Source organism: Elephantulus edwardii, unplaced genomic scaffold (assembly GCF_000299155.1).
Source record: "Elephantulus edwardii isolate Elephantulus edwardi_28Jun2011 unplaced genomic scaffold, EleEdw1.0 scaffold00064, whole genome shotgun sequence".
NCBI classification, from domain to species: domain Eukaryota; kingdom Metazoa; phylum Chordata; class Mammalia; order Macroscelidea; family Macroscelididae; genus Elephantulus; species Elephantulus edwardii.
The window spans coordinates 9,349,710-9,367,833 of NW_006399814.1; the positions used below are offsets into that span (position 1 = coordinate 9,349,710).

Below are 18,124 nucleotides of genomic sequence, written 5' to 3' on the forward strand. Positions count from 1 at the left end.
CAACAATGAATGAATGGAAATCCAAAGTCTCTGTCAATTTTCATTAAAATTAATAATAATTTTTTTTAAAAAAAGAGGGGATGGATGTCTGTGGTGTATGTGGACACCGTGTTCATGCATGAGTGTGTGTGTATGTGGGGTTACATTTGGGAGGGTACGGGGGTGTTGTGTGTATGTGGGGTTAGGTTTGGGAGGGTATGGGGTTGTGTCTGTGTGTGTGTGTTGTGTGTAGACAGGGGTGCAAGTAGCCGTGTATGGGGCCGATGGGTATGAGTACCTGTGAATGGATGCTAGTGTGCTTGTGTGTGTGAAAATGTGGAGCATCTGAGTGTGTGCACGCATCCATGTTTGTCTGGCGTATACGTGACATGCACACGGGGGTCGGGTATAGGAGGGACTGTGTGTGTGAATATGGAAACAGCTATCTAAGGTGTGTAAGTGGGTCAGCTGTAGGAGGAGTTGTGTACGCATGGGGGTGTGTAACTGGGTCGGGTGTAGGAGGGACGTTCTGTGTGTGCATGCAGATGGACTGTGTATGTATGGGGTGTGTGTATGTGAACTGGACGTGGGAGACATGTTTGTGTGTATGTAGGTTGAGTACGGAAGGGATTGTATACACGGAAAGTGATGGATAAGTGTATGTCGGATGGATGTAAGAAGGACTATGTCTGTGGGTGTGGGTGTGGGTGTGGGTGAACCGGCTGTGGGAGAGAGTACGTGTGTGTGCATGTGTATGGTTGCTCTGTGTGTACACACGGCGCAATAGGAGAGACGTTGTGTATGGGTGTGGGAGTGTGTGTGATGTGTGACTGGATGTGTGTGTAGGTAAGAGAGACAGTGTGTGTGTAGGTACGTGATGTGTGTGGGTGTTAGAGTACGTGTGTACATATGGAAGTAGGGCTGCATGTGTGTGTGTTTATGTCTTTTGTGGTGTGTGGGTGGGGTGCTGAAGAGAACGTGTGTGTGAGTGTGCAAGTGTGTGTGCATGTGGACGGGGTGTTGAAGGCAGTGTCTGTGTGGAAGTGGGTGTATGTGTGTGAAGTCTGGTTGCTTGTAGCAGGGAGTGTGTTTGTGTGTATGTAGGATGTGAGCATGTGGACTGGGTGTGGGCAGGAGTGTGTGTGGGGGGGTGTGAGTGTACATGCCTGAGTGCACGTGTGTCCTGTGTGCACGTGTGTCCTGGGGGCATGACACCAAAGGTCAACAGTGGCCAGAAGGCCCCTCCCAGCAGCATGTCCCCCTGACACACGCCCACCTTTGTAACAAAGCAGCTGTAAATTATTTTTATAATCACTTAAGTCAGATTATACTCATTGAGACAGTCTGCTAAGGAAAATGGAACACCAGCTGAATCTCTACAAAGCCGTCGCCAGCGTCCCGGTAGCTGAAGCCCCCGCACCAGCAGCCTGCGTCAGCAGGTATATTTAGCCGGCCACCGCTGGGCTGGCAGGCGGACCCCAGAGGCAAGTGTGGCCATGAGGCCTGTGTCCCATCCTCCCACACGCCGCCCACCCTTACGGCATGGGGACTGAGCGGTCACCCCAGCAGGGGCCCTGGGGACCTCAGGCCACAGTTGTGGGAGGCACACATGGGCTTTGGGGATGGACATTCGTGGGGGTTAAAATCCCAGATGCCCAAGGTCCCCAATCCTTTTCCTCCTCTGTAACAGGAAAGTGAGTCCCCCTTGGTGGAAACAACTGAGTGCTTGTGTACCAGCTGAAAGGTTTGTAGTTCAAGCCCACCCAGGGCTGCCTCAGAAGATGGCTGGTGAGTCACCTGTGAACAAGGTACGACCTGGAAGACCCTGATGAACCAGGGGGTCACCGCAGGTCAAAACAGACCCCATGACCACCGCACAGTGGGGCTAAGGTGATGGTCCCTCACCAAGGGATGGGGGTGAAATGAGACAGGGAAGCAACACGCCACCATCCCACCTGGCAGGCGCACTGCTTCCCTCACCTCCTGCCACACCCTCACTCAATACTGGACTTCCCGCCCAGCTCAGGGCAGTCGGAGATGACCAAGGAGAAGCCAGCCCTCGACAGAACACAGGTTCTGGGGGAGGCAGAAGGAACAGCCTGGAAAATCTTTGGGGGTGGGGGGTGTCACAGAGACAACCGAGGAACCCCAGGAGCACACAAGCTTTCAGGCACGGCAGATGGGTAAGCCAGGTGGAACCACTGAGAAAGTTCTAGAAAAGAAGGATACAGCTGCACTCGGAGGGCAGAGAGATCACACGTTTAAATAAGCAGGTTCTTAAATCAGGTTTGTCTAAGCGTTCCTAATGTCTAGCTGCTGGGATAACAGAGCCTCTACCTCTTCCCCCAGACATCGGTTTTAACGACGGAGTCTGGTCCCCACTCAGAAACACCCCACCCCCCCACCCCACAGGCCCGTTCCCCACTGTCACCTCATAACCTGCCCGCTTCATCTTTTCTGTTTCCTGCTGGACCTGAAGGGCATCTAAGTTTAGGGATCATGATGAAAGAATTGGGTGGGGGGTTGAGGAAGGTTCCCCAAAGCAGCTGGGAAGTCTGAGCTGGGAGGGGGGAGGAGGAGAAGGACGAAGGGGGGTCCAGGAGGAGGGAACACCGAGCAGCACAGAGAGAGGCAGGTTCAAGAGAGGCTGCTGGTCTGTTAGGTGAAGGGGGGCTGCGTCGTACAGGGTGAGAGGCACAGGGGTAAACCTGGGGTGAAGTCAGGCAAGAGATTTCTAGAAGCAACTCCGTCTGCAGAAAGGAGGGGGGCTGAGAAGGGGACCCTTAGCAGTGTTATAAAGAGATGAGGAGGGAAGCACGCCCCCACCCCGTCCTGACGTGGCCTGTGAAGGGGACTCTGGGCCAGCTAGCGATGGGAGGGGTGACTGCCTGTGGAGAGGAAAGCGCTACAGCAAGCCTGTTGCCATGGAGACCAGGCTGCAACCTCCCCAGCTCCCCAGAGCCAAGTTTCAGGGCAGAGAGATGCCTCCACGCCCCCACCTCAGCCAGGCAGTGATGTCAAAGGGGGAGGGGCAGAGCCCACCCACCCATGGGTGCTGTGGGGGCGGGGAAGAGGCGGGCAGAGTGGAGGCCCTCCCCCTCCCCAGCTCCCAACTGTTAAGGGACAAACGGAGCTCTGAACACTGGTTCTGCAGCAGCAGCCTTTGGTAGAGGAAAGTTCTCGAAAGTTCTTAGTGTTCCAGAAGCTTCTGGAATGACCCGCTTTTGCTGTGCACCTACTGTGTGCTTTAGGCCCAAGACTGGGAGCAAGGAAGAGGAGGGCTGTGGTCTCAGGGTGCCTACAGCCCGAGGCTCACATGGGGGCACTAGCAAAGGGTCCTGGTCCCCAGTTGGCAACAGAGACAAAGAACAGTGTGTGGGGGGGTGGCAGCGCGGGCCCCAGGATGTGGGGAGGGCAGGGGAGTCCTCCCTGAGAGTGACACTGAAGGGGCCCCAGGATGTGGGGAGGGCAGGGGGTGTGGGGAGGGCAGGGGAGTCCTCCCTGAGGAGTGACACTGTAGGAACATCAGGTGTGGGGGTGGGGGTGGCGAGGGAGCGCATTTCAGTGCAACCACAAAGGCTGGGGGGGTCACAGGGCTAGAGCCAGGTCAGAGAGGACATGTGGGCGGCAAAGGGGTGTTCAAAGGGCACAAACGGAGAGAGTGGGACAGGCAGAGGAGCAATGGATCTCAGAGGCACTTGAGGAACCCACAGTGGTGCGGAGGAACCTTCTGGAAGGTTGCGCTGGCTCCCCTGGAGGAGCATGTCTGGGTGGGGAGTGAGGGGGATCTGATGTGCGAAGGGCTGTGGGCTGCAGTAGCCTGCCCCAGGGAGGTCACCTGCAGGAGATGAGCTGAGTCAGCAGAGGCTGAGAGGCAGGGGTGGGGCTAAAGAGTCACTAATGACCCCTGTGTGTCTCCCAGCCTGGCGTGCCCCCCCCTTACAGACACCCACTCCCCAGAAATGACCTCCAGGCACTGAGCTGGGGCCTCATGTGGGGACACCTGGCTCCCACTGGGCCCGCCATCCTGTGCACCTCAGTAGAGGGTGTTCTGTCAGCACGGGGAGTACATACCATCCCCTACACACCCTAAGGGAGCCCACAATGCTAACCTAAAGGTCAGCAGTTCAAATCCATCCTCTATTCCAAGGGAGAAAGATGGATGTCTCCCCTGTGGGGGATTCCAGCCTCGGAAGCTGACGGAAGTGGCCTTTAGTCAGGACTTAACAGCAGTGGGTTTAAAGTCCCTAAGCTTCCATGAGGCTGGTCCCAAACGGCAGGTCCTCAGCACCCCATCATCTGACATGTCCATAACCCAGAACGAAAGAGGAGGCTACAGAGGGGTGTGCCACGTACACACCCAGGCCCACCTGGAGAGGACAGGGCAAGCCTGGCCCAGGTCCCTGTGTTCGCCCCACCCCCATCCTCAATGCTGCCCCCTCCGCAACTCCACCCGGGAAGTTTCTCCACTTTCCTCTTAATATTGCTATTTTAATAATAAAGATAGTTAAAAGAACAGAACTGTTCCTTTAGGGGAGAATAAAAAGAGTGAAGGATTGTAAATGTGCCTGCACAGCTTACGGTCTGCTTAAGGACACGTAATTACCGCGCCATCTCTTTCTCAAGATGCTGAAGAATTTAAGAATTGCATCCACTTCAGCGAGTCTTCTCAAAGACAGAGCCCAGCGATTCCCCGCCCCACCCCACCCCCAGAGGCAGGCGGGGACAGGCGGTAGGACTCCTCGCTTCCTCTCAGTAGCCTTCTCAGCCCGTCCCCCACCCACAAAGAGGACAAGGCACTTGGGGGACAGTGTGTACCTTCTGTCCTGAAACAGTCCGTGCAGCACAGCCTCTGAACGGCGTGGTCTCGGCTCTGTCTGCGACAGGGAGCTGAGGGGCCTCACTCCTGCACTGCCTGCCCGCCCCCCCATCCTTGCCTTAGGGAGACCCCCATCTGTACTCCTCCCTAACACAAGGATGGGGGGCTTCAGCTTCCCCAGTGCAAGCAGTCACCCCACTGACAGCTGCAGCAGGTAGTGCTGTCCAGTGGCTCTGACTCACGGCACACAGAGGAGATGCCCGGTGGGGCTTCCCAGGCTGTCAGCCTTACCGGACCAGCTCACTAGGTCTCCCCACTCCCACCCCAGCCCCACCCCCAGAGCTCTGGAGGGTCTAAACGTCAGACTTTTCCATTAACAACTGACCATTTGAATCGTTGCACCAGCAAGCCTTCGTCCATTGACAATTAATCATTTAAAAAATAAATTAATAATAATAAAAAATTTCTTTTGAGTCAATTCCACCTCACATGTCAGAATAGAACTGTGTTCCACAGGAGTTGCAAGGCTGATTTTTTTTAAAGGTTTCAGGCCTTTCTTCCTAGGTTACTCTGGGGAGGAGTTGAACCTCTAACCTTTCAGTCAGCGGCACAGCGCGCCAGGCTCTACCCACATTTATCACCTCACTAAATCTTCTCAAGGACTCCACAGTGAAAGCTTCACTAACCCGTTTCACAGATGAGAGAGGAGAAAGAGCAGGCCAGTGCTGCCCAGTGGGGCCGACTCACGCCTGCTCAACCCCAGGGAGGATTTTCAAGCGTGAGCTTGCATCATGGAAAACACACAGGAAAATGAAACAGTGCAGAACAGCTCCAGCGGATGGCCAAGGCTGGCGTGTTTACAGGAGCAGACCGCCTCATCTTCCAGCTGCTGGCTTTGAACCACCAACCTCTCACTTAGCAGCTCAATGCATAAGCACGACACCACCAGAGTTTACCTATATGAACACGTTGTGGGTAGAGGCCATCAAACAGGCTCCAACTTCTGGCAATCCCATGAGCAAAGTAACAGAACCCCACCTGGTCCAGGGCCATCCTCATAACCTCTGCTGTGTGTCAGAGCTGCTGCTGCACCCGCTGTGCCAACCCACCCAGGTGCCCTAGGGAAACCCTCTGCCTGGATGGGTAATGTCAGTCCATCTATCGAACCTCCCTCCCTTTCAGCCTCCGTATCATCCCTGCCTCGGTCCCTGCCCAGGGCATCCCCACTGCTCCATTTCACAGGGCTGACCACACCTCCTTCTCATCTCCACCGAGCCTCTCACAGCTCAGAGGAATGAGCTCAGAGGCAGCCAGCTGTGGCTCACAGCGGATGGCACGCGGATCCAAGATTCCAGAAGTACCAGATATGCCCTCCCGTTCAGTGAAATCCAACCTGCCTCTGGGGACCCCACACTCTCCCAGCACCTGGATTTTACTCACCAAAGCGCCCCATCATCATCCTGTAAACAAGAACAGAGAGAAAGGGAACCATTAGTGGGATCTCTCAAGACTGGGAAGTAGGTAGAAAGTCCGTTAGATGACAAGGCTCCACCCAGGCTGGCGCGTGATTGTCCATGAAGGACAATGTGCCAAAAAATGCGAGTCCCACTTTCACAGACTCTGTCTCAGCCACGTCCAATTAAGAAATGCTTCTGGAGACTGTGAAAGGTTTGAACGAGGTGGGCAGCAAATCATCACCTCTATTCACACATAACTCATTGTCTCCAAGTTGGTTAAACTCCAACATGTACTGAAGGGAAGTAGCAGCCGGTAGTGGGCAGGAGTAACCCCTCTTGTCTTTCAGTAGCTGCAGCGTGCTATCCAATAACCAATCCTATGTTTATAATGCGCGGGAAATGTCTCTTCTTAGCTAGCGTAGGAATGTGTGGCAGAACAGGGCTGATAACAGGCAGGAGAACATTTCAGGATTGAAGCTCAACATCAAGAAAACAAAGATTCTTCCCACTGGGCCAACTGGCAGCATCAGTATGGATGGTGAAGAGATTGAGATAGTTGACAGTTTTCGTTTACTTGGCTCCACGGGCAACACTCTTGGTAACAGCAGCCAGGAAATCAGGAGACAAATTGCATTGGGAAAGTCAGCTGCGAGGGACCTCTCAAGAGTACTGAAGAGCAATGACGTCAGCCTGGAGACTAAGGTGCGCCTGATCCAGGCAGAGTCTTAGCAGTGACATGCTATGCATCGGAGAGGTGGACAGTGAATAGGGATGATAGAAAGAGAACTGATGCCTTTGAGCTGTGGTGCTAGAGAAGAGTGTTGAATATACCATGGACTGCTAGAACAAACAGGTTTGTCCTGGAGAGGGTGAAGCCAGAATGTTCCCTGGAGTCAAGGATTCTGAAGCTTCATCTGATATACTTTGGGCATGTTGCAAGGAGGGACTGGTCCTTGGAGAGGGACATCATGTTTGGGAGAGTGGAGGGATGGTGCAGGAGAGAAAGACCTTCGATGAGATGGATCGATTCTGTGAGTGGAGTGGTGGGAATGACTGTGACAGAGACGGTGAGACTGGCACAGGACAGAGCAGGGTTTAGGGCTCTTGTACATAGGGTCACTATGAGTTGCAAGTGACTCGGTGGCACATAACAACATCAACAAATGAAAATGTTTGGATGCATGGACTGAGAAGAAGAGATGAATTCCTAAGCAGTAAGTGAGAACCAGCCCTCAAGATATTTACCACAAATCTAATTATGAACCATCAGCAAGCACACTAATTATCTCCCTTTAGTTCTCACTTCTCTTTCCTGTTATTTTGGACTCGGTGGAACGGAGGTTGGGGAAGCTCGAAATGGCAGCCTGTGTTGCTGCTGGACTTCCCCATTGGTCCTCAAAAACCACACCCACTGCCATCAAGTTGATCCTGACCCAGAGTGACCCTCCATGCAAATCTTAGTGGGATGAGACTGCCCACCTTGCTCTGTTGAGCTGCCGGGGGACCAGGAGCCACCTGAGATGTGTGGGCTTTGGGTTAGTAGAACAACATGCTATAGTCTGTGCCACCAGAGACGTCTAACAAAGCGCCTCTCTCCTCTTGAAAGTTAAGTCTTACTTATTTTTAATCAGAGGCTTCAGAGCTCGGAACACAGGCCTTGGGAAGCAATCCTGCTTGACAGGGTAGCACTGGCCCGTTGACTTTCCAAGGATGCAATCTACAGAACTAGATCTCCACCCGAGATGTGGCTGGGGGGTTTGCGTAACCGACCTCTTGGTTACTAACTGAGCACTTAACTGCCGTGTCACCAGGGTTCCTGTCAATACTCCTATCAGTCCCCTTGATGCCAGTCACCTCTACTCCTCTGTTTGCCGAAGTGTGGTGGCTGCACGTTGCTGTGATGTTGGAAGCTATGCCGCTGGCATTTCTAATACTCGCAAGGTCACCTATGGTGGTCGGCTTTCAGCAGAGCTTTCTTACTAAGACAGGCTAGAAAGAAAGGTCTGGCAATCTACTGCTACGTAGACTGAGTCAAAGAAAACTTTCTGGAGCACACAGAATGCTGCCCCGCTCCCTTGCTTTGGACGTGTCATCGGGAGAGGAGGACACCATGTTTGGTGAAGGGGAGGGTCCAGGGGGATGAGGGAAACCCACAGTGAGATGGACTTGCATTTGAGATGGACTTGGATGTGAGTGATGAGGTTAAACACGCTGGCAACTATGAAGACACTGCAGGATCAGGTAAAGTTTTGATTTGTTCTGCATAAGATCACCACGATCTGGACAACAGAGTTATCTATCTGTACGCCTGTCACTGGGCTTTCATCATGGGAGTGGTCAGCATGATGTCAACTGAAAGCAGGAATTTCAGCAGCTGTTGATACGGTTAGAGGCTATCAAGTTGATGCTGATTCAGTGTCTTTATGTAGAACAGGGAAAAATACTGACTGGTCCTGCATTCATTACAGGCTCCAGGGTACCTGGTCCTGCACTCATCACAGGTTCCAGGGTACCTGGTCCTGCTCTCATCTGGGGCTCCAGGGTACCTGGTCCTGTTCTCATCTGGGGCTCCAGGGTACCTGGTCCTGTTCTCATCACAGAATCTAGGGTACCTGGTCCTGCTCTCATCGGAGGCTCCAGGGTTAGAATGAGTCCAAAGCCCTGGAGCAGAATAAAACGATGCTTTTGAATTGTGTTGTTAGCAAAAAATACTGGCATTCCACGGAGGAAGTGCAACCAGGGTGCTCTTCAGAGGTGAGGATATGAAGCTACACCTCACAGAGTTTGAGCGTGTCGTCAGGAAGTGCTAGTCCTTGGAAAAAAGGGCATCATGCTGAGAAAGATGGGGGTTAGTGAGAGAGAGGGAGCCCCTCAACGAGACGGACTGACACAGTGACTGCAGTCATGGACTTGAGCTTGGGGGAGATCATGAAGAGGGCAAGGTCTAGATTTGTTGTTCGTACGGTTGCTACGCGTTACCGTCAATTCAATGACATCTGACAACAACAAGACCCCACCCAGATTAGCTTAAGGGCTGACATTGTACCCCCAAATAAGTGGCTGGAAATAACAGGTGTCTTTTTAAATCTCATAGCTTCTGAGGCCAGAGACTGAAACCCAGGCATCCACAGAGTCAAACTCTCCCTGGAATATCGAAGAGAGACCCTTCCTTGTCTCTCCCTGCTTCTGCTGGTTCCTGGCAGTCCTCCGCTCACTCAGCTTCTAGCTACATTAACCTGGTCTGTCTCCATCTACACATGGCCCCCTGCCCTCGGTGTGTCCCTCTGTCTCATCTCCACTGTTACAAGGACATTCTTCCGAGCAGCTAGGGTCTACCCTACTTCAGTACGACTTCATGTTAACTGACGCTATCTTCAAAGGTTCTTTCTAAACAATGTCAATGTCAAGAATTGTTCGTATTTCCTCAAAATACATGTATGTAATGATACACTGTGAAAGTTACATAACAATCCTTCACGATCTGAGCACCTGAGCTGCTCTGAGAGTATTAAGGTGGGTAGAACTCTGACATGCATCACAGCCTTGATCCACCGGAAACAGCGTGTCCCAGGGTGAGGCTTGTAACACCTTCCGTCTTACAAGAGATACAAGAAAATAATAAGTAAGCAGAAGAGAGGTCCTTTGGTGCCACCGAGAAAGAATTGCTAGCCAACAGTACATCTATCAGACCCGCATCCCTGTGCCGGGAAGCTCCTGGACACAGGAGGAGGCCGGGACATATGGAGACCTCCAAGGAACACTGTGCCCATGGATGCTGAAAGGAGACTAGGACCTTCCTCCAGAACCAACAGACAGACAGACGGCCTTCCCCTAGACAGCACCCTGAACTTGGACTTGTAGGCTTCCAATCTATAAGAGAATACGTATCAAGCCCTCTACTGCGGCATCTCTGTGACCACAGCACGTGATAACAGACAGACACATTCGCAGTCGCAGGGCTTAGGGCTTCGACGTCATTTTGGAGGGTCTGACTGGATCCGCACCAGCACTCCAGGCCCAGTTCCTCTCTTCCTCTCAAGTTGCCCTCCTCCTCCTGTTGAAACTGCCAAGCTAGCTACTGGAAGCGCCCAGGCAGAACCACGTGGCTCCCTTCTCCCACTGGGACCAGCCAGGAGGGGCACGTGCCTGTGCACATACTCTCTGTGTCATCTGCGCACATCCCTTCATCCACCTGACCGCTCACAAGCCACGATCAGTTGGGTTCTGGTGTCAGTTCTGAAGGGCCCTCCTTGATTCCCTGATGCAGTAATTAATGTCTGTGCGCGGAGCTGGTGGGTGAGTTGACACCATCCATTTCCAAATGCCCTGTTTCATCTGAAACAGTTCTGTTGAAAAAGAATTGTTGTTGTTGTTGTCATGTGCCGTCGAGTCGTTTCCGACTCATAGCGACCCTATGCACAACAGCCCTAAACCCTGCTCTACCCTGCGCCAACCGCACCGCCTCTGACACACCCATCCCGATTACCCCAGTCACCGAATCAATCCATCTCATAGAGGGTCTTCCCCTCCTGCGCTGTCCCTCCACCCTCCCAAGCATGATGTCCCTCTCCAAGGACCCGTCCCTCCTGGCAACATGTCCAAAGTATGTCAGACGAAGCCCCAGAATCCTTGCCTCCAAGGAGTAGCTTGGTTTAATCCTTTCCAAGATGAATCTGTTTGTTTTCCTGGCAGTCCATGGTACATTCAGTACCCTTCTCCAGCACCACAGCTCAAAAGCATCCACTCTCCTTCTGTCCTCCCTAGTCATTGTTGAAAAAGAATAGATACAGGGAATTCTAACACTCCCCAGTGGGGTGATCCAAAAACCACACACCAGTGTCCCACTTGATCTACTATCTTCAGCACTTTTAGATATCTCTGAGAGACAAGAGACATCCAACCTTGTTTACCAAAGGCAAGTTCTTACTCAGGAGTGCAGCTTCTCCCACGATGGAGCGAGCGGGAGAATGAACAGGATGAGTGAGCAGGACGGCAGGTGGTTAACCATCCTGGATGCTCTCCCCTTCTCTCCGCAACTCACTCTCTTTCAACGTTCCCTTTGGTCAAAAGTCTACCAGCTTGCACACCCATGTTTATCATGGCTTTGTTCACAACTGCAAGGAGTTGGAAACAACCCAAGTGCCCATCAACAAACGAATGGATAGGGAAGCTGTGGTATATTCACACAATGGAACACTACGCTGCACTGAAAAACAAGGAACTCATGCAATATTATTAAAAATGGATGACCCTGGAGGACATTATGCTGAGTGAAGTATCTCAGTCACAAAAGGACAAATAGTGCATAGTGGCACTGTTGTAAAACAGGACTGACATCGGGGTTGGGGGGAGACTGAGAAAGATGGGATATATAATGTATACTGCATTAAAACAGATGAGGGAGAAAACTGTTTAAAAGGGATATGGGATTAGGTATTCTTGTTCTGACAGGAGTTCAGAGCGAAGGCTGTACAGTGGAGTGGACCTGAGGGAGGGATTGTAAAACAATGAAAGATTTTTTCTTTTATTTTTGAAAGAGAAGAGTGTACTGGGGACGGGGGGAGGGTTGGCAGGGAGAAAAGTGCAACAATGAATGAATGGAAATCCAAAGTCTCTGTAAATTTTCATAAAATTAATAATAATTTTAAAAAGTCCAACAGCTTTCTATCTTTTTTTGAAATAATTTTAATGAGCATTTACAGAGATTTTGGATTTCCATTCATTCATTGCTGCACTTCTCTCCCCGCCCATCCTCCCCCCTTCACTCTTCTCTTTCAAAAGTAAAAGAAACACTCCCTCCCTGGTACACAATCCCCCCACACCCCTCCCACCGCCCCAAGTACATTCCACTACGCAACCTTAATTGTGGACTCTTGTGATAACCATAATACCCTATCATACATCGCTTTTAAATTATTCACTCCCTCATCTGTTTCAGTGCAGTATACACAATCTATCCAGTTTTTCTCAGTCTTACCCCAACCCTGATATCAGTCCCATTTTACAACAGTGGCACCATGCAATATTTGTCCTTTTGTGACTGCGATATTTCACTCAGCATAATGTCCTCCAGGCTCACCCATTTTGAATAATATTGCATGAGTTCCTTGTTTTTCAATGCAGCATAGTATTCCATTATGTGAATATACCACAGCTTCTCTATCCATTCATTTGTTGATGGACACTTAGGTTCTTTCCAACTCCTTGCTATCGTGAACAAAGCTGCGATAAACATGGGTGCGCATATATCTGCTTGGATGTCAGCTATGGTCTCTTCAGGGTATATTCCCAGTAGTGGAATTGCTGGGTCAAACGGCATCTCTATTTGCAACTTTTTGAGAAAGCGCCATACAGCCTTCCACAGTGGATGCACCATTTTACACTCCCACCAACAGTGAATAAGGGTTCAAGTTTCTCCACAACCTCGCCAGCATGTGTTGCTTGCTGTTCTGTTAAATTTTGCTATTCTGACTGGGGTGAGATGATATCTCATAGTTGTTTTGATTTGCATCTCTCTTAGAGCTAGGGATTTTGAACATTTCTTCATGTGCTTGTTGGCCATCTGAATATCTTCTTTGGTGAAGTGTCTGTTCATATCCTGTGCCCATTTTTCTATTGGATTATTGACCTTTATCTTGTTGTGGTGCTCAAGTATTTTATAAATTCTAGATATAAGTCCTTTATTTGACATGTCATTACCAAATACTTTTTCCCAGTCTGTGGCTTCCCTTTTTACCCTGTTGGAGAAGTTTTTGGATGTGCATAGGGATTTGATTCTTAGAAGGTCCCATTCATCTATTTTATCTTCTCCTGGTTGTAGATACAGCTTTCTATCTTGTGTTTTAAAATACTTTGTCTTTGTTTGTTGAAAATATACACAGCAGAACATATACCATCGCCACAATTTCTCCATGTACAATTCTGTGATGTTTATTTCATTCTTGGAGCCATGCAGCCATTGTCACCCTCCTTTCCTGAATTGTTGACCCCCATTAACATAAAATCTCTGCCCCAGAATTCTTATCTAATCTTTCAAGTTGCTGTTGTCAGCCTGACCCCAGATAGGTAGACAGACGACGACAACAAGATGCTCAAGGCAGACATTCTTCATGGATGAGGCTATTGCTTGGTTTAAAGATGACTTCCAGGGATGTTTATGGTTTAGGGTTCAAAGATTATCTCAAGGGGCTAGTTTTGGAGGGTCAATCCAGCCCCAACAGCTCTCTCAATGCTCCACCTTCTAAGATAATGAAGACCTCAAAGATTAGAAAGAATTTAGCTCTGACATTACAAATTCTGCAGCAAGCATGTGGCAGGAGGCAAGCTGGGGTAGAAGTGGACATGGACATCTCACCTGAGGACCACAGGATGACTGACTGGACAATGGTGCACACATACTTTTATCCCCAGCTGAAAACCAGCACTGAGTGAAACCCTCTCCAGGAAAATATGGCCCAGAAGGTCAGGACACACAGGCTACTTACTCCGAGGTCGTGGTCAATTCCTCCGTGATGTGGTTGGAGTGCAGGAGGCCTTCCCGTTTCTGGAAACCCAAAACCAAGGAGTGAACAAGCAAGTAAAGGGACAAAGTAAACACCTCTCCTCCCAACAGTTCAGAGAGGTGAGACAGGGTTACTATACCTTCCCTCCCAACAGTTCAGACAGAGGGGTTAGATAGGATGGGTTACAGACAGAGTTACTGAAGCCGTGTGCAGAGAGGGCCCTGACCAGGAGACTAGCTCAGGAAGTAAGTATGGACAGTGTGGTGAATGTCCAGGCCATTTCTAGGTGGGAAAAATGGAGGTGATCACACGTTATGCCTTTGATGTCTGACTGTCCCTAGTTTCCTCCCCCACCTTATGTACTGCACAGTGTGAAAGCTACTGGCTGAGGGTGATGATGTGAGTGGTGGCAGAGGTAGGAATGATGGTGGAGATGTGAGTGGAGGTGTGTGTGGTAACAGAAGTTGGAATGATGGTAGTTTGAGTGGTGGACGTGTGAATGGTGGTAGAAGTGGGAACAATGGTGGAAGTGTGAGTGATGGAGGTATGATTGTGGAGGAGGAAGTGTGAGTTATAAAGGTGTGAGTGATGGAGGTGTGGGTGGTGGCAGAGGTAAATGATGGTGGAGGTGTGATTAGTGGAGGTGGAGGTGTGAGTGATGGAGGTGTGAGTGGTGGAGATGTCAGGGGTGGAGGTAAAGGTGAGAGTGATAGAGACGTGAGTGATGGAAGTGTAAGTGGTGGAGAGGGATGTATGAGTGATGGAAGTGTGATTGGTAGAGGTGTAAGTCATGGCAAAAGTGTATATGATGGTGGGGGTGTGGGCAGCAGAGGTGTGATTGATGGAGGTGTGATTGGTAGAGGTGTGATTGATGGAGGTGTAATTGGTAGAGGTGTGAATGTAAGTGGTGGAGGTGTGATTGTGGAGGTGGAGGTGTGGATGATGGAGGTTGAATGGTGGAGATGGAAGTGTGAGTAATGGAGGTGTGAGTGTAAGTGGTGGAGATAGAGGTGTGAGTGGTAGAGGTGTGAGAGGTGGAGGTGTAAGTGACGAAGGTATAAATGGTGGAGGTGTGAATGTGAGTGATGGAGGTGTGAGTGTAAGTGGTAGGGTGTGATTGTGGAGATAGAGGTGTGTATGATGGAGGTGTGAATGGTGGAGATGGAAGTGTGAGTGACAGAGGTGTGAGTGACGGAGGTGTGAGTGGTGGAGGTGTGAGTAGTGGAGGTGTGTGTGGTGGCAGAAGTATAAATGATGGTGGTGGTGTGGGTAGAGGTGGACAGCCCAGAGGTGAGGGTGCTGAAGTGGGTGGGATTACAGGTGGAGGTGCAGTGCAGCCCTGCATATCCCAGGGGCTCAGGATGGAGTGGAACCTTGGCAAATGCACCACTGGCCCCTCCTTGAGCCCCTGGAGGGCTGTGGCCTGAGAACTCACCCCCTCAGCTGAGAGTCCACTGTGGACAGCTCTCAGGACCTGAGCTCTCTGTCTTTCCTGAACCCAAACCCCAGATACCTCCATCACTGCTTTTCACATGTTGAGAACAGCCTGTGTCTGGCCTCCAGCCGTCTCCCGGCCTCATCCCGATTGATTCTCAGGACAGCGCAGGGAGGACAGCACAGAGATCTCCCCTCCCCTCAGTCACTCAGCGGACACCTGGGAGCCCTTCCCAGGGGCTGGGCCCAGTGCCAGGCACCGCAGACTCCGAGCTGGACATTTTAAAGGTTAGTAATAGCGTCACCTCAGTTCCAGGTTGTGACAGAGAAAGTAAGCCATCCTCCCACCACCATGCCGCTGGCACTGAGTGACAGTCCTGGGCCTGGACCACCACAGCTCAGGTGACTGGTCACCTGGGCGAGGCCAGAAGTGGAGGGCACAGTGGGCAGGGGCAGGGAGTGCAGATCGGGCCTGCTCTCCTCATTCTGGCCCCGTAGGGGGTGACTGAGACTCTGCGGCCTGGGTCAGGGCCACCTGCACCCGCAGACTCATCTGGTCAGCACTGCTTCCCACAACCCCAAGAGCCAGTCTTGGACCAGCACGCACGTTTGAAAGGAAATACGCAGTGATGGGGCTGCAGACGGGGCCCGCTCTGACGCACGTGGGTTTGGGCAGCAGTTCCCGGCCAGCCGCCCACACAGGGGGCATCTGAGGACAGGAAGGCTCCCTGGTCCCCATCACTCCGGACCACAAGCATTCCTCTTTGGAAGCAAGTGGGGCTCAGTGGCTGGAACCCAGGGGCGGCTGCCGGGCACGGATAGGTCCATCAGACCGAGGCCACCTGGACCAGCAGGGTCATCCAGGCCCACGTGGACCACATAGACTGCGAGGACGAGAAGTCTAAAAGCCAGCAGACACTGGGGACTGGGAGGCCCAAGTGATGGTAACACGAGAGGCTCAGGTTTTCCAGCATAACCCCGCTCGCTGGCTCACTACACAGTTGTTCCCTGAAGATGCCACGTGTGTCTCCCCATGTCACTGTCCCCAACACCATGTGCGGGACACAGGACACGGCATTATCTGTTATCAGGTCAGCCCCTGATTTACGGTGACCCCATGCACAAGGGAACAAAGCGCTGGCCTATCCAGCTCCGTCCCCATGAGTCACCATGGATCGGACCAGTGCGACCCAGGGGTTTTCACTGACTGAGCTTCGGACCGCCAGGCCTTTCTTCCTAGCCCATCTTCATCTGGAAGCTCCACTGAAACTAGTTTGGCACCACAGCAACACGCAGGCCTCCACTGACGGGGGGCTGTGACAACTCGTGACACACCTGGCTGCGAGTCAAACACGGGTCTTCCACGAGGAAGGAGAGAGGACGTCTCCTACTGCCCACCTCTGCCCCCAACAGCCACATGTTGTCATTAGGTGAGGTGTTGTTGAGTCAAATATGACTCATAGCGACCCTGTGAACAACAGATGTGAACCCGGCCGTGTCCTGCGCCGTCCTCACCATCTCTGACACACCGGAGCCCATTGCTGCGGTCACTCTGTCAACCTGTCTTGTTGAGGGTCTTTCTCTCTTTTGTTGACCATCCATCTTCCCAAGCATGGTGCCTTTCTCCAAGGAATCGTCTCTCCTAGCAATATGCCCAAAGTATGTGGGACAAAGCTTTGCCATCCTTGCTTCCAAGAATCACTCTGGCTGCATTTTTTCTTCTTCTAAGACATATCTATTTTTTCCTTTGGCCGTCCATGGGATATTCAGTGCTCTTCTCCAACACCACAGTTCAAAGGCATCAATTCTTCCGTCATCCTGACTCACCCTTCAGAGGCACAGCAAGTGACTGAAAAGACCGTGGACTGAATCAGGCGCACCTTAGTCTTTAAACTAACATCATTGCTCCCAGGAATCTGGACAAGTCCCTGACTGCAGACTTTCCCAGTGCAGTCTGATCTCCCGGCTACTGAGTGGGAAATGAACACCTATTTTCCTGTTGTACAAGACCCTATCTATTCGCTCTTGGTTTCTGTCTTGCCTTGAACACCCCACCCTGGACTAGGAGCTTTTCCTGCCTGATACAATAGCTATAGGCCTGCATGGGGCAAAAAGGGAGACCTCTTTTACCCCAGTATCACAATGCATTTTAAAAAAAATTTATATTACTCTGCCAACAAAATCATTCATTCACATAGTGTTTCAAATGACCATTTTCATATGCTATGTTTTAGAAGATGAATCACTATTGATCTATGCCCACTACCGCCCTGTCTTTTTAGGTCCCTATTGGATCTTTCCTAACTTCCTTACCCTCCTCCCTGTGCCCACCAAACTTAGAGACCCTATGATTCCCCCCTCCCCATCCTCAGTGCCCTCCCCTAGACCCCCTTTCCCTGCCCTTTCCCACTCTGGACTTTTATCCACATCTTACTAGCTATCCTTCTTGTTGTTAGGTGATGGTGAGTCAATTTCAACTCACTGTGACGCCACAGGACAGACCAGAGCTGGCCCAGAGGACTCTGTAGGCTGCCTTCTTTATGGGAGCTGAATGCCAGAGTCTTTCTCCTTTAGAGCTGCTGGATGGGTTTGAATCATCAATCTTCTGGTTAACAGCTAAGTGCTCAAGCATGGAACCACCAGAGCTCTTGCAATCCACTAGACTAAAAGGAGAATGCAAACCCAGACAGTCCCTCCACTTAACCACAAGGAAGTAGCCAGAGTGAGACAACACCCAGTCTGTAACACAGCCACCCCCGGGCCTGGCTTCCTCTGCATTCATTCATTGACAGAAGGAGCCTCAGAGGTACCATGCGCATGCTGACTATACCGCAGGCCAACCCCGCCCCTTAACTGGGGTGTGCACTTCAGACGGTCCCAGAGGACCATGCACGTGCTGGCTACCCCACGGTGCAAACTCCAGTCCTTAACCG

The 18,124-nt window shown here is 51.4% G+C and overlaps 1 protein-coding gene across 1 annotated transcript in view; it reads right to left on the reverse strand.

Annotated features, from left to right (window-relative positions):
- The window catches only part of PARVB (parvin, beta), a 109,085-nt gene that overhangs the window by 28,631 nt on the left and 62,330 nt on the right, over positions 1-18,124 (reverse strand). The window contains exons 13-14 of the mRNA XM_006888135.1: positions 13,740-13,798; positions 6,239-6,258 (exon numbers count right to left, since the gene is read on the reverse strand). Of these exons, the coding sequence (XP_006888197.1) occupies positions 6,239-6,258; positions 13,740-13,798 (79 nt within the window). The remainder of the gene's footprint in view (positions 1-6,238; positions 6,259-13,739; positions 13,799-18,124) is intronic.